At 39.1% G+C, this 14,858-nt stretch overlaps 1 protein-coding gene across 2 annotated transcripts in view; it reads right to left on the bottom strand.

Annotated features, from left to right (window-relative positions):
* Positions 1-14,858, bottom strand: part of ATP13A1 (ATPase 13A1) — a 38,937-nt gene that overhangs the window by 16,621 nt on the left and 7,458 nt on the right. For both annotated transcript variants that reach the window (XM_081316578.1, XM_081316579.1), the window contains exons 4-14: positions 13,505-13,577; positions 12,327-12,482; positions 11,613-11,682; positions 10,889-10,995; positions 9,952-10,081; positions 9,486-9,541; positions 8,534-8,660; positions 7,273-7,410; positions 4,197-4,317; positions 3,879-4,036; positions 2,123-2,298 (exon numbers count right to left, since the gene is read on the bottom strand). In XM_081316578.1, coding sequence (XP_081172704.1) covers positions 2,123-2,298; positions 3,879-4,036; positions 4,197-4,317; positions 7,273-7,410; positions 8,534-8,660; positions 9,486-9,541; positions 9,952-10,081; positions 10,889-10,995; positions 11,613-11,682; positions 12,327-12,482; positions 13,505-13,577 — 1,312 coding nt within the window. The remainder of the gene's footprint in view (positions 1-2,122; positions 2,299-3,878; positions 4,037-4,196; positions 4,318-7,272; positions 7,411-8,533; positions 8,661-9,485; positions 9,542-9,951; positions 10,082-10,888; positions 10,996-11,612; positions 11,683-12,326; positions 12,483-13,504; positions 13,578-14,858) is intronic.

Genomic DNA, 14,858 nt, shown 5'->3' on the forward strand with positions numbered 1-14,858 from the left:
AGGAGAGTGGGTGTGTGGCATGTGGGGCAGCTCCACACTGCCACCCCCACCCTAGCTTGATTTTTAAGCATGTGCCTCGCCCCCAAACTAGGGCTTATATTGGTGGTAGGCCTTATATTAGGCCCACCCCCCAAAAAATCATGCTAGGGCTTATTTTGGGGGTAGGCCTTACTTCAGGGAAACAGGGTAGCTGGAGGGCAGCAGGAGTGTTGGAGGTATCTGCTCTTTGTTCTTCTCTGCTTTACCATACAAAAATAGAAGTTAAGTGATCAAATGGAGAATTACAGATAGTACTGTACTCGACTTACAATCACAGTTGGGACCAGACTTTCTGCTGCTAAGCAAAGCAATTGAGTTGCACCTAATTTTACAACTTTTTTGCCATGGTTGTTATTTTATTTATTTTTATTTTTATTCCATTTATATCCCGCCCTTCTCCGAAGACTCAGGGCGGCTTACAAGCTTAGCAGTAGCCTTCATTCTATGTATATGCCTGCTTATTAGGGCTTTCACACCCCCCCCCCAAGCGGCATTATTACAAAGTCAGCTTAATTGCCCCCAACAATCTGGGTCCTCATTTTACCTACCTCGGAAGGATGGAAGGCTGAGTCAACCTTGAGCCTGGTGGGATGCGAACCTGCACTAATTGCAGGCAGCTGGTGTTACTTAAGGAGGCATTAGCCCACTGCTCCACCAAGGCTCTTAAGTGAATCACTGCAGCTGTTAAGCAAATCTGGCTTCCCTCATTGACTTTGCTTGTCGGAAGCTGACTGGGAAGATCGCAAGTAGTGAACACATGATCCCGGGACACTGCAACCATCATAAATCTTTGCTGGTTGACAAGGGACGGAATTTTGATCGTATGACCATGGGGATGCTGTGAGGGTTGTAAACGGAAATATATAAATCGAGGACTATCTGTATCAGCCTGTGGACCATAGGAGCGTTCAATGGAATGCCAATCTACATATAGCTAACCCAGAAAAGCAAGTCTTGTGACAAACGGATCACCATTTATCCACTATTCTTCCGTTCTGAAAAAAAATTCTGTTCCTAAAGAGCAACTACACATTTTAATAAATATTACAGAATACAACATTATCATTATGTCTTCTTTTTTTTTTAAAAAAAAAAGCACACTTGCAACAGATACCAGTTTAGTTGGTTTTATGAAAAGGCTGGACAACTTTATGAAGGAGTAGTCTCTCAGTAGCCAAGGAAGTTTTATCTAACTCAGGTAGAAAGGGAGAGTATAAAGCAGATGAATAAATCAAGTTAAGAGTCAGCATGGCAGATCAGACACTGGACTAACCAGTAACAGAACACCACCTCCATCTTAATTCTCCTTTCCAGGATATTGCACAGCTGATCACTGAGTGCAACTCTCACTTACTTGCATCACATTCCAATCCAAACAGCCAAGACTCTGTTCTCAATCTGTTCCAGCTTCACATTACACCATAGTATTGTGAAAATTATTTTCCAAGACTTGGAAAAGCATTCTTACAACTAAACTGATGATAATTCATATGGAAATGTGGGTGTAGGTGAAAAGTATACCCTATGATTTTCTGTAATAATTACACAGATTTCTCCACTTAATTACAACGGTACAGTTGGGAGTTCTCTTCCCAACCCTATCTGCTTTGACCAACTAAAATAAAATCAGCGATTAGGCACATGCAATAAATGCAAGCTTCTTTGTGCAGCTAACCAAAAGCCATTAAGAATCTCCCATGCCAAAGCAACTCAGATTTGCATACATTCAAGGCATCAATCTCATGGGAGTGTAATTAATTAATCCCATTAATTGTTCCGCTAGTTAACAATTAACCAGCGGAACAGCTTGCCTTCAGTAATTGTGGATGCTTCATCACTGGAGGTTTTTAAGAAGAGATTGGACAGCTACTTATCTGAAATGGTATAGGGTCTCCTGCTTGTGCAGGGGGTTGGAGAAGACCTCCAAAGTCCTGCCCTGTCTGATCCGATTCTCAACTTGAAAAAATGTTTATTAAACAAATGTATATACTGCTTCATGTAAAATATTTTGAAATCCCTTACAATCACATTAAAAAACAGTAACACGTGCACACGGGGAAGGAATTTGCAGACAACAGCTCACCATTTTATGCAGCATCTCCGGGGCCCCTTTCACAGTTGCAATGTAACACAGATCAGTGGAACCGACTTTCTCATAGGAAGCCAAGACCGACATTCTTTTCAGGGCACTGGCAAAATGAAAGCGCTGGTGAATTTTCAGTCCCTGAGTTTTAATACTTCGGGGGAAAACTTTCTCATCTGGAAACAAAGAGATCGGGAAATCCTGAAAGGGTTCAACATTGCAAGCGGTAATCTTCCCTTTGGATTGTGGGGGGGGGGGGGGGGGGTTGGAGACCAAAAAAAAAAAAAAGCCCTTGTTTGTACCGTTTAGCCAAATGGCAGGAGCACACCTTCTCCCCTTCTTCAACCATGGGACCTACCACGTAATCCCTTTTCAAGAGCAGAGGCACTTCCAGAGACTGGAAGTCCCAGTGTACTGCAAAGTCTCCAAAATCAGAGTGGTAGGAATTCAGGCAGCGATCCATAGAATATTTGCAGTTCAGTGCAGTGGTTAAGACATCAGTTTAGAAACCACAAGACCATGAGTTCTAGTCCTGCCTTGGGCACTAAGCCAGCTGAGTAACTTTAAGCTAGTCACACTCTCTCAGCCCTAGGAAGGGAATAAGGGCAAACCAATCCCGAAAAACATTGCTAAAATTGGTCCAGGGAGTCACTAGGATTCAAAAACTGACTTAAAGGCACAAAACCGAAACAATAGGTAAATGTAGAGGCATTTAGGGACACACACATGGCAAAAGGGCATGATCAGCAGGAAATAGTAGGTTTTGCTAGAGTGATATTGCTAACTCCATTATAATAGAGAATGGTATGAAGCTGGTGATTTGAATACTCCCTAAGGTGAATTGGTTGTGAAAGAGACAATTTTTGCAATGTACACACTAATATTGGGAAACCATATAGTTCCACGTGTTGGTTCACTTACATTGCAAAAAAGGTTTTTAAAAAAGGAAAGAGACAGAGAAAAGGGTGGGTTTTTTGGCTTGGTATTGTTCATCAAACTGATAATAAATTGTGAAATGTGTCTAAATCTACTAGGATCAGAATTCCACATCTGATTTGGTTCTCAGCAATAATATATTCTCGGGGAAAGGATCTTGTGACATAAAAGTTAAGGAGGAGATGCTTTAAATATTTTTCTTCGTTAAAACTTGTAAAGGAAAACTAGGAAATATATAATGTTGAGCTCAAAAAGCTATTACAATAACAGATCTTTGAACAGGCAAAGTGAAAACTGATATTCTCAATATATCAGTTGTACTTATGTGGGAATCTCTTAAATCTCGAAAAGTTGCTATTGCTTTTAACATGACCCATCAATACACCATTTGGATAGCAACCGTTGCTCCTGCTTGTTTTTCTTGCCAGGTAAAGCTCACAGAGGATGACTCAACAGGACATTATTCAAAGGAAGAGTTTAAGGTCCACTTACTCTGAGTTTCCCAGTTACCATTTAAATGGCCACCGAGTTTACAAATTATAACTCTGGGCAGATAACGTAGGATTGAAACCAACAAATTCCAACAACAAAAATGAAGATAACCCTTTAAAGAAAAAAGTTATTCTGTGTGTTTAAGACATGTTCTCTGTACATGGCCCAAATAAAGTCTGCTATGATAGAACAGATATGGGCATTTGCTTTCTTAGTTCCTTGCAACTCAGAAAATCTTCTGCACGTTTCTGTAAAATGCCTGCGATCTTATAAGAAAGACAGAGGACAGGAAAAGCTGCTTTAGGGCTCAGGAGCTCATCCAGCCTACCTTTTGTCAGAGTCCATTCCACAGCAGTAAGCATGGCTTTCTCCAGTGGGTCACCCACCAGTGTCCCATCATCCAGCTGCATCAAGGAATGACATGTGGCAATGACCCGATGAGTCTCAACTGGAATGTCTGACACGGGGGTCACTTCTTTCCCCTCTCTACAATAAGATCAAAAGGCCATGCTCACACAATTGGCTCCCAACTTAACAAAACTAATTCCTCTTATGATCAGGAAACTCAAGACAAGGAAACTCTGGGTAGGTCAAGGGACCCCAAACAATTCTAAACAACTCTGCTTCCCTCAGCTTCAGGATTTACCTAAGTCCAGCCACACCTCTCACCACAAGGTTGTCACTGGTGAGTGTGCCAGTTTTATCAAAGCAGCAAATCTGGACCTTGCCCGCAAAGGGGATGCGGAATGGCTCTGTGCAGTAAACATCTGCAAGAGACAAAAGACATATATGGGTGAGCATGCAGTAATGAAAGCGTTTTTTCTTTACTTCTTTTTATAAATACCCTCTATCCACTCCCTTCGCTCACACTGTATTTACTCATTTAAAGATATTTCCATCCTCTATATCTCAAATCCCAGAGATAATAAAACAATTTAAGCAGGAACAGGCCAAGAACATCTGTCAAGTATCTTTATGGTGATCCTATCCAACTTCAGCATTGAAAGTTTGTTAATCCTTTGGAAGTATCCAAAATCCTAGAATTTGCAACCTGCAATGTGATCCGTTTCATTTAAGGCTTGACAGGATTTTCACTTAAACAAATTACAAGACAATATAATGTGCCATTTCTTTTTACTGAAGGTGCTGAGCCAATATTGTATTTGTTGACAAACCTGAAACTTTTAGGTAACGCCCCATTTAGCAACTTTTCAGCCAATCTTTTCCTCTATATTTTGATCAATCTTGCATATTAACTTATCACCATTGTGGCCCATTCCTCTTTACAAAACTATTTCAGCTCAATAGTTTTGCACTGTCTTGCATAACAGATCACTCTATATCTTTGCAGTTGGGTTAAGGCAAAGCCTTTTATTATATTACTTCTTTTCCAGCCTTTTTGTTGTAAACGTATCAGTAGGTTATGCTGCATAACCCACATTCATCAGCTGACGCACAGAAATTTGGTCATTCTCTTGTAGAATTTGCTAATGAATTTTGCTGGAGTGCAGTTTTTCATTTTCTTCAAGCGTAACAGTTCTCAGTAATGCCAAAAAGCTCCACTTTCAACTCATCTGTCCAGACGTTTGACAAACATGACAGTAATGGAAAGGTGCTTCAAGGGCAGCAGGAATTTCCTCCCTTATGTCCCTGCATTTTTGTTCAGAGTTTTCCTTATGGTGGATTCCTGAATACTGGCATCGGCAATTCAAAACTGGTCTGATATTTTGAGATTCTTTGTGACTCTCAGAGAAGTTTGTCTGCCTCCTGGGATGATTTTTATTGGCTGATTACTCTTTGAAAAAGTAACAGTGGCTTGGCATAATCTTCTCCCCCCCCATCCCAAATAATTGCATTAAAAGTTTAAATAAAACAGTAAAAAATAATAGAAATAAGACGGGGAAAATAGCAAGAAAAATATATGAAAAGAACCCAATGCCAAGAAAATGACTCCTCACGCTCTTTGTGACAAGAATAAACAATTCCCTAATTGTTTTACCTCCTCTTAGCTACCAAATATAAAATGCTTAATTCCATAACCCATCTCTTAAGAATAGGCAAATCACATAAGTAACTGTCTTCAGTCCACTTAACACTAATTAGCATATATAAAACTCAACAGTCCACATTTCACCTCTTAACTGTAACAAAATCCCATTTAAAAGTCATGAAATGTTCCCAACATTTGGATATAAACAAAATAAAAAACCCAAGATTAATGAAACAAAAAGGGGACCATTTCCTCTTTATAAAAAAAATCAAGTGCAATACACAATATTCTACATAATGTCTTATCTTCAAATGCAGATCCCATATCACCCTATAGGCATATCCACATTTCACAAGTATAAAATAATCCCACTATTCTAGCAGAGAGAGAGAGAAAAAAAACCTAAAGTTAAACATAGCAAAAAGAAACAATATCTCCTTCTTTAAAAATAAATTCTAAACTTCCTTATTTTAGTTAAAGAAAAACAAGTGTAAAAACCATTTTAAGTTTCATAAAAGTAGAATTACGTAAAATAACTTATTTACTGGGGGGGAAAAATTTAGATCGTATCATTTTAGGCAAATGCAGTATGTATAATTAAAGCAAAAAAGAATCCACCAGAATTACCACGTATCAATTTTTATCCAATCAATAAAGTCAACTTTTTAGGGGTTTTTTAAAAATACAAAACTTTTTCTATAACTGTTCCATTGTTGATCCTTATTACAAATTTCTTTAGTGCCTTAAACAGGTTCTTTCATAAGGAGAAACTGCCTATGCAACCTCAGAGATCCAGAGATCAAAGGGAACTGATCTGCTTTGGCTCCCTTGTAGAAAGAAGGTCGCAAATTGCAAGTTCTGTATGTCTTCAGTTGGCCATCTTTCCTTGGATGTCCTGGCTTGGCATATTCTCCATTGGCATGCTATCTGCCTGCATGTGGATTCATAGAGGCCAACATCTTTGGCAATCGTTTTGTAGCCCTTGCAGTGTCATAAGCATCAAGAGAGATCTTGGGGATCTCTTTTCTAATTGAGGTGTCATCCAGAAATGTGTGCAGCAAAGAGCATATTCCAATGGCAGCAACCAACACTATGTGATATATTTTTAATAGGGGAAGGCCACTCAAGAGTCATTGACTAGAAATCACAATTAAATTATCCCCTAACCAAACTCATATATTTTTTGTCAACGGCTCAGTGTGTCTGTAAAACACATGGCACAGTTCTCTTTGTTCTCTATTCGACTAGAATCTCTTTCTCTGTTAATACAACTTAGCACGTTGTCAGTTACATAGGTCAAAAAGGTTTCACAAACCTTTACCACTGTTGAGTGTTAAATTACTGTTCCTAGAACTGTTATCCATGCTTTGTGAGAATTCTGGGAGTGTCAGATCAATATTTTGGAGAGGCTGCATTAGTAAATGTGCAAAGTGAAAACTCATGTCATCTTAAATTCATGGGAGATTACAAGGGAAGATTTCAACTGCTTCGTTGATCCAGTGAAGGAAATACTTGAAAGCTCTTTGCAGTTGCCAATAGTTTTACAAACCACATTTTTTTATATTTAAGGCCACAGTATTGCAAATCACAATGATTCAGGCAATGAAGTCAATAAGCAAAACAATTTGTAGTGTAAAAGATGGGTCTTTCCCAGAAACATAAATGCCGTTGCCTTTGACCTTTACATTTTCAAAGTTTGTAATCTCATTCTCCCCTGAGTCTTGGAACTTACATAATTTGGCAAGAGCAATGAGTGAGGTGTTGACGGCTAAGGAAAGCTCAATGGGAAGTTCAGGGGGAACCACCGAGGTTAGTATTAAAGTACATTCCAGAAAGAGCTTGTAACGGTTCCTGCTGGGGTCTTTAGTGCCTTGGAAAGAGGAAAAGAGAGACACAGTTGGATTACATATCCTTGCTGCACAATTCACTAAGATGACTGTTAAGTCCCAGAACACATGCTAGGGCACAATGAAACCATAAGCACACCATGGGAAATTAAATGTCTTCTGACTTCAACGTTTTAATTTACAGACAACTTACTGATTACAGGTAGTCCTCAAGTTATGACAGTTCACTTAACAATGGTACAAAGTTATGACACCACCCTCAAAAGTACGTATGACATACTGCCAATGTTATGAATGTTACACCATTACAGTAGGTCATCCTGATGACCAACTGCAGAGACATGCAACATCCCCCCTATTTCCCCACCCCACCACCCCCCAAAAAAACCAACAGGGACCTAACCAACACTAGCCCTGCTATGCTAGCCCACCGGCTCCTCCCCATCCCATCACCGGTCACTCACCTTTGAAAGATCTGCAGTCAGGGCCATTTGGCAGAAAAGCGCCCATCTTTTTACACATCCCCCTGTCCCCTTTGCAAAAGGCTTTTTGGTGTGGAGAATGGAAACCTGCAGGGATCGTTTCCCTGAAGGCTTTTGTTTTCTGTGCCAAAAGCTTTGGCAACAGGGGTGGAGGCCTGAAGGAGCACAAGATCGCGCCCCCAAAGGCTTCCATTCTCCGTGCCAAAAGGTTTTGCAGAGAGGACGGGGGCCTGAAGCAGCGTGAGATCACGCTCTTTTTAGGCTTCTGTTCTCTGTGCCCAAAGCTTTTGCAAAGGGGACAGAGGCTGAGGGAGCTCAAGGTCGCATCTCAAAGGCTTCCGTCCTTTTTCCAATAGGCTTTTGGCATGGAGTACGGAGGCCTGCAGGGGTGTGAAGTCATGCCCCCAATCTTGAAATGTATCAAGGATATCGTTTCTTTTTTAAAATTCCTCCTTGCTCCTGGGTACGGGGATGCGCTACAATGCTGCAGAATCCAGCAAAGAACATCCAATCTCTTAATTAAAGCAATCGAATCAGTAAGACCTCTGTCCCTTTAATAAGGCAGCCATTCTAATAAGAGTATCCCCTTTCTGCAGATCATCAAGATCCTTGCCATTCCTTCTGATGCTATATTCTCTTCTTGATTAGACACGCCCAAATTTACCTTCGATCCATACATAGGCTGCAGCAGCAATGGCAAAGACAAGGAGGAAAAGAATGAAGATGAAAGTTTCCAAGTTGTTGGCTGTTACCCGTTTCACCCCGAAGAGGATTGTACGTAGGAGCTTCCCCTGAGAGGAAGAGTAATCAGTGCACTACTTCAGAGAAATTACTGACAGAGTGCAACACACAAAAAAATGTGACTAATATCTAAATCCCCAGAGACGTGCTGCCCAGTTTAGAGTACTCTAGACATATTGAACTGCAACTCGTGGAACTGTGGAATTTCCTTCCCTGGAATTAAATTTAAATTTAATTATGCGCAAAAAAAAAAGCCACATATGCTTTGGCTATCAAAACCCTGTCAGCAAATCAAACTACTCCCTTAAAAGCTAGCCCTAATGTTTAAGAACCATTTTATTAAGGTTCTTAAACCATGTTAAGGTTTAGGAACTAAAAAAGCATTAAATTAAACATAAGTAACGCAAAATAATAAAAGCAAGATGGAAGACTTGAAAACTGTTCCACCCTATTTACTCAGACGATTGGCTTTCTTTAAAATAAGCAGCAATAATTTAGTTGCAATTTTATCTTTGCTTCAAGTTCTAGTTACAAAAGACTTTGGGTACTGGAGATACACACACACACACACACACATTTATGTATATACGTGTGTGTGTATATATATATATATATACATATACATATACATATATACATATATATATATATATATATATATATATATATATATATATATACACATATATATATATACACACACACACATATATACATACACACACACACACACACACACACACATATATATTCGATTTGTAAGTTAAATCATACAGAATTATGAGCTCTGAATTACAAGTTCTGCTTCTTGAGCTGGGAAAATGAACTCATGATTTGTTTTCACATAAAAGCACAGAGGTTTTATGCCTACTTACCTGAGAAGTATTAAAGCCTGTCCTCAGAACATAGGCCACACACCCATTATCAACAGCTGCAGAGGGGAGAAAGATTATTATTCTGTAATATATTTCTATAAAACAGCTCTATAAATGGGGAATCTGGATAAGCCCTCCAGCAAATGTGAACATTACAACAGCTATGCAAAAATGTAAAAACTTATCACATATCAAATGGAAAAGTTATCAGCTGAAGAAAAGGGCCTGCTTGGACTAGCTATATTTATCAGTAAATTCAATCAATATATTGCACTACCCTTTCTCAGAATCAGGTAACAAGTGATCTGAGAAGCAGTATCTGATTACAATATTCTAGGAAATGTTTTTCTGGTTCTTTTCTTTTCTAAGGGAAATTATATTTTACTGATTTCCCCCCACACCCCCACAAATCTCTTCCCTTGCCCCTGCTCCCAATTCTGCCCATGCTAATTCAGTCGCTACATACGTTTCAGGCCAGTACTGGCTTTTTGTGGTGGAATATGCTGCACAACTTTTGTTCCCCCAAAAATGACATGCAACCTGGAATCCGCTTGTATATCCAGGACATGATCAGGATCCAAATCCTCAATGGGCTCCTACAGGAGAAAACAGAACTTGAGCATTAACAACAAGCGAATAACAGCTACTTCACAAGATTGGCTTAGATAGGCAGAGATGTAAGCAACCAATCTTTGCTGAATTCTCTTTATCTACATTTTTGCTTACTTAAATTACATACTCTCTGAAAGATTCAAGATGGGGAGACTAAGCCTTTGATACAGGCAGATGAGGTGTTCTCGTATTTCATAATAATGTTTAATATAACAGCATTTTTACTAATATATCAGTTTCGTGTATTTTGTGCATTTTTCCTCAATGTTTGCCATCCTTTATAAATATTTAAAAGTACGAGAAGTAACTGTTTTAGTCTTATTTCAATTGCAATGAGAAATGAGCCACAAAATGATAACATATTTTCTCCTATTTATTACAACTGTGTATTACAACCACCCCATTTACCATCCAACATTCTCAATTATTTCTATTAAATTTAGCTAACTAAATGTAATTATGTTTAGCAGTTATCCTTGTTTTAATACTTCCTCTCTTTGCATGAAAGAATACCACCCTATCATTTTCCCCCATCAACCAATTGGCAAAGTTGGTTCTTCCAATATCAGAAGATACCCCATAATCTTCCTTTAATTTAGTTTACACTCATGAGAAATCATCGTTTAGTCTCTCTCCTTCTCTTGCTTCACTTTTATAATGATTCTTGCAGTCTGCCCAACTTCATCCTTTCCTCTTCATCCTGTCTCCATTACTAGGTCAAGGAAACAGCTTGTACAATATTGCAGTCTGACATCAGTACTTGACCAAATTATAGTCATTGACTGGCAAACCTTCATCTGAGGGACCGACTCTCCAGTCAACATGGCTTCGTCTACAATACACCTTCCTCGCAGCAGCAACATGTCACATGGTACAAGATTCTCATGGGGGGAACGGCCTGAAAAAAAACGTTGAATGCTCAGAAAGGAGTTGGGAGAAAATATAGACTAAGTCCGGACTAAGTCAGGATCTAGATTACTTTAAGAACTGTGAAGGACTTGCAAGCTGTTCATCTTTCCTCAGCTTAGCTGAGCACAGCCTGACTAGACAGCACAAATGAAGGATGATTTTCCCACTTAACAGAAAAAAAAAGGTTGCTGCCATATCAATCCTGTTTTGCTAGTATGTCATGCCTTTTTCCCGAGTCTCTCCAGTGAGGCCCAAATGCATTCTGCCTCTTCTAGGCTGCCTTCTGCAAGTCCACAAGGAAAATTACGCAACGAATGGCCAGGGGGAAGACAAAAAAACCCTTCGCTATCGTTTTTGTCATAAAAGTAACCATTTTTACTAGCAAGTTTTTCCTCGTAATAACAATTTTAACCTAAATTCAGGTTATGTCAGAAAATGTAGCCTCACAGATCGGGACAGACTTCTTTCTGTTCCAATCCTCAATCAATACCTGGCAGTTTTACTGACATACAGGAGTATCTGAATACAGACAAAAACCAAAAACACTTTGACATAGAAAAAGGTAGGTAGTTTCTTCATTTGCAACAAGTAAGGGACCTCTATTACCAACTGAAACAATGTCCCCTGGAATGATCTCATCACTGGAAATTGGCCGCCACTTCCTGTTTCTGTAAACCTGAAAAATAAAACAATAGCAAAATAGTACTTTGGAGCCTTGGACAGGGCTGAAGTAGCTTTGGAGAACCAATACCCACCAATGTTAACTTTCCTGGTACTTTTAACCAAAAGTACTTGTTAATAAAAAATAACATAAGAGTAGAAAATGGATGGAGTGAATATACACTTTCTCCATAAATGTAGCCTGTTACTAGATTTATCCAAAATTTAATTACTGCTTTCCTGGAAGAAACCAACAAATTTACAAAGCAAATGAAAATGGAAAGAGGTATCTTAGAAGCCAGGGAATACTGGAAGGGGAGAAAAATTTACATACTTGGACGACAAATGAAAAAGATTTTGATAATTAAGCACCTTTCTATCTTAGCTTCTAAAGCTCAGGCAACCCTTCCTGTCCTACTGAAATCACCACATAAGCACTCAGCTTTTCCTGACAGCTCCTCTTTCTTAGCAAGCCCACTTAACAAGTACAGCAACTAACTGTTATTCGCATCACCTTGAGCAATAAGACCTCCAATATTCTGGAAGCTAACAGTTGATTAGAATCTCTGAGGTTGGGGGGAGGGGGAGGAGGAGGAGGAGTTGGCGGCACTGGAGCCCTGAGGTTTTACTTGAATCTCATCATCTTTTGCCTTTGCTTACCTGGATCATGTAGGGTTTGTTACCCATTTTTCGGATCTCAGACATGTTCCTCATTTGTTGCTGGACAAGGGATGCTTCAAAAGCTACCAGCATGGAAAGAGTGAAGACACTATAGTACCAATATTCATCCAGGCACCACAGGCCCACACAGAATACCTGTGAAAAGCAGAAACAAAGGATCACACAGTTTGGCAACTTTATGGAAGCTAGGAGCCACAATGAAATATTTTTCAGCAAGAGCAATAATAAAAAATAGACAGGCTCCTAGCCACTAGCCATATTTTTTTAAAAGAGAGAGAGAGAGAGAGAGAGAGAGAGAGAGAGAGAGAGAGAGAGAGAGAGAATGGAAAATCTATTGCCTTTGTTAGTTTCCTGTTTTAAAAGGGCTGGAAATGCCCCACTGCATTTTTTCCCCCTGCAAAGCTGGTTGAAGTACATCACCCAAAATATTTTTGGGGTTGAGTGTGCACTGATGCCTGTTTCCCATCTTTGCAATAGTGTCTATAATAAAGACCAGGTTATCACAATAATGAACAACAGAATCAAGAAATCATTAATTTGAATATTAGTCATAATTTATTATATAAGGGTAAGGAAGGAGTTCTCCAGCTTCCTCCGTCTCTCTGGAGTAGGAGATAAAATGGTTCTTCCAGCATTCTCAGCCAATACAGCTGAGACTTTCTTACTTACTGCTGCAAGTCTAAGAGTACTTGGAGACTCTGAAAAAAAAATCCCACGTAACTACTATATATTATTCATAATTTTATTGCATGTACGAGGAATAATTGACTTACATTTCTATTTGCATTTATGGGAATCTACTGTTTTGTAGGATTTAGCTTATATGCATCTTGATCAATAAAAGAATATTCAGTTTTTATGTCAATTATAATCCATTTTTCATCAGATAAGCTATAAGTAGCAAGAAAGTAAATCAAGATGGTCTGTCTCAATGTGGAAGTAAATTGGGTTAAAGAAGAGTTGATTTTCCAGTTTCTTCACTGAGGATGTCCGAACAAGTCCATACTAGCCAGCCAATTGCATAAATAAAAAGTTGACAACTTTGGGAATCAACAGTTTTGGGGACAGCAGCATTTGCTTATGGCTTTGTCAATTTAAGAAACAAACCAGCAACAAAATACACTTGATGTTGTACACTGACCTACAGCTTTTGTTACCTGAAAGACGAAGAAAGGAGCTGTGGCTCTCTCTTTGAAGAGTTCCAGGAATTCTGGCACAACCATTTCTGCCCTGTATGAAAAGCAGAATCCTTACTTCATTTTAGCACTCACCAACTCTTGAGCCGCTCAATTTGCAAAACTTCCGGTTTTGCTGCGTATAACTTTTCAGTATTCACAGCTAGCACGGTCAATGTTCAGGGATGCTGGGAGATATGACAACATTATCAGGAGAGTCACAGATTCTCCACCTCTGCTTTGGATTCTGAAGATTTCATTTTCCTTTACCCGCTTCTGTCTCTTTCTTCTATTTTTTACTCCTGGCCTCATCAAACCTCCTTCGAAGCACAGAACTTTAAAGCTACTTTAACTGGGACTCCTCCTCAGTTATCACTGTCAGACCCACAATTTTCACCATTAGTGGATAATTAAGAATACTTAATAATTAATAGCTAATTAAATTAATAACTACACTAGACTAATTAAGGAAATAAGAACTGCCGTTTTAGTTTTCATGACAGGTTCTGAGTTCTTCCTATTGGATGATATGACTGCATTACTGATTTGTTCCTGCAGCCCTTTCTAATCTGATACCTTCATATACATTTGGCTGAAAATCCTACCACTTCCCTCAGTCCGTATCAACATTCTGCACGCTGGCTAAGAACAAAAAGTTGTAATTCAGGACACCTGGAAAGTGCCACGTTTAGGAAAGCTGTGGATTATAGCTGTGGAAACTGAAGTTTTTTTTGCTTTAGCCTTTAAGACAAGAAAGTTATAAAGAGGGAATAAAGGGAGAAATTGTGTTTAGTTGGCTAAGGAAAGCAGATCTCTGAGAGAGCTAATAGTTTTTGTTTTTCTTTAATTACAAAGGCATGCCTGAACACAGTGGGCCTTTACGTAGGAGTAGGTGGCTAGTTATAACGGGATGGAAGAACGAGGTAAAGAACTTTCTTCCATGAATTCTTGCAGATATACAGGATGGAAAGATGGGCTATTGCGAATGTAAAAAGGCAGGAAAACAAGTAAAAACGGACTCAGGATTCATACAACTGCATGCAATGGAGTAAGATGGGAATAAAATTGATCTTGGCAAGATAGAGAGCAATTAATATCTGCCACGTGTCTGTATTCAGCTTAGTTAAGTTTCAAATGACAGGAGTGTAAATCGATGTTCGAGACATATACTTTAATGTAGATAGATGGAATTGTGGAAAGGGTTAATAAATAGGTGCAGTAAGAAACAATATTTTATTTCTTTGCTATTAATTATTAACTAGACACTTCCCTTGCATATCCGTCTGGCAATCAGTGCATCACCAACACGCTGTCAATATCTATAGGCTAATTAAGC

Source organism: Vipera berus (genome assembly GCF_964194415.1).
Source record: "Vipera berus genome assembly, chromosome: 2".
Lineage (NCBI taxonomy): Eukaryota > Metazoa > Chordata > Lepidosauria > Squamata > Viperidae > Vipera > Vipera berus.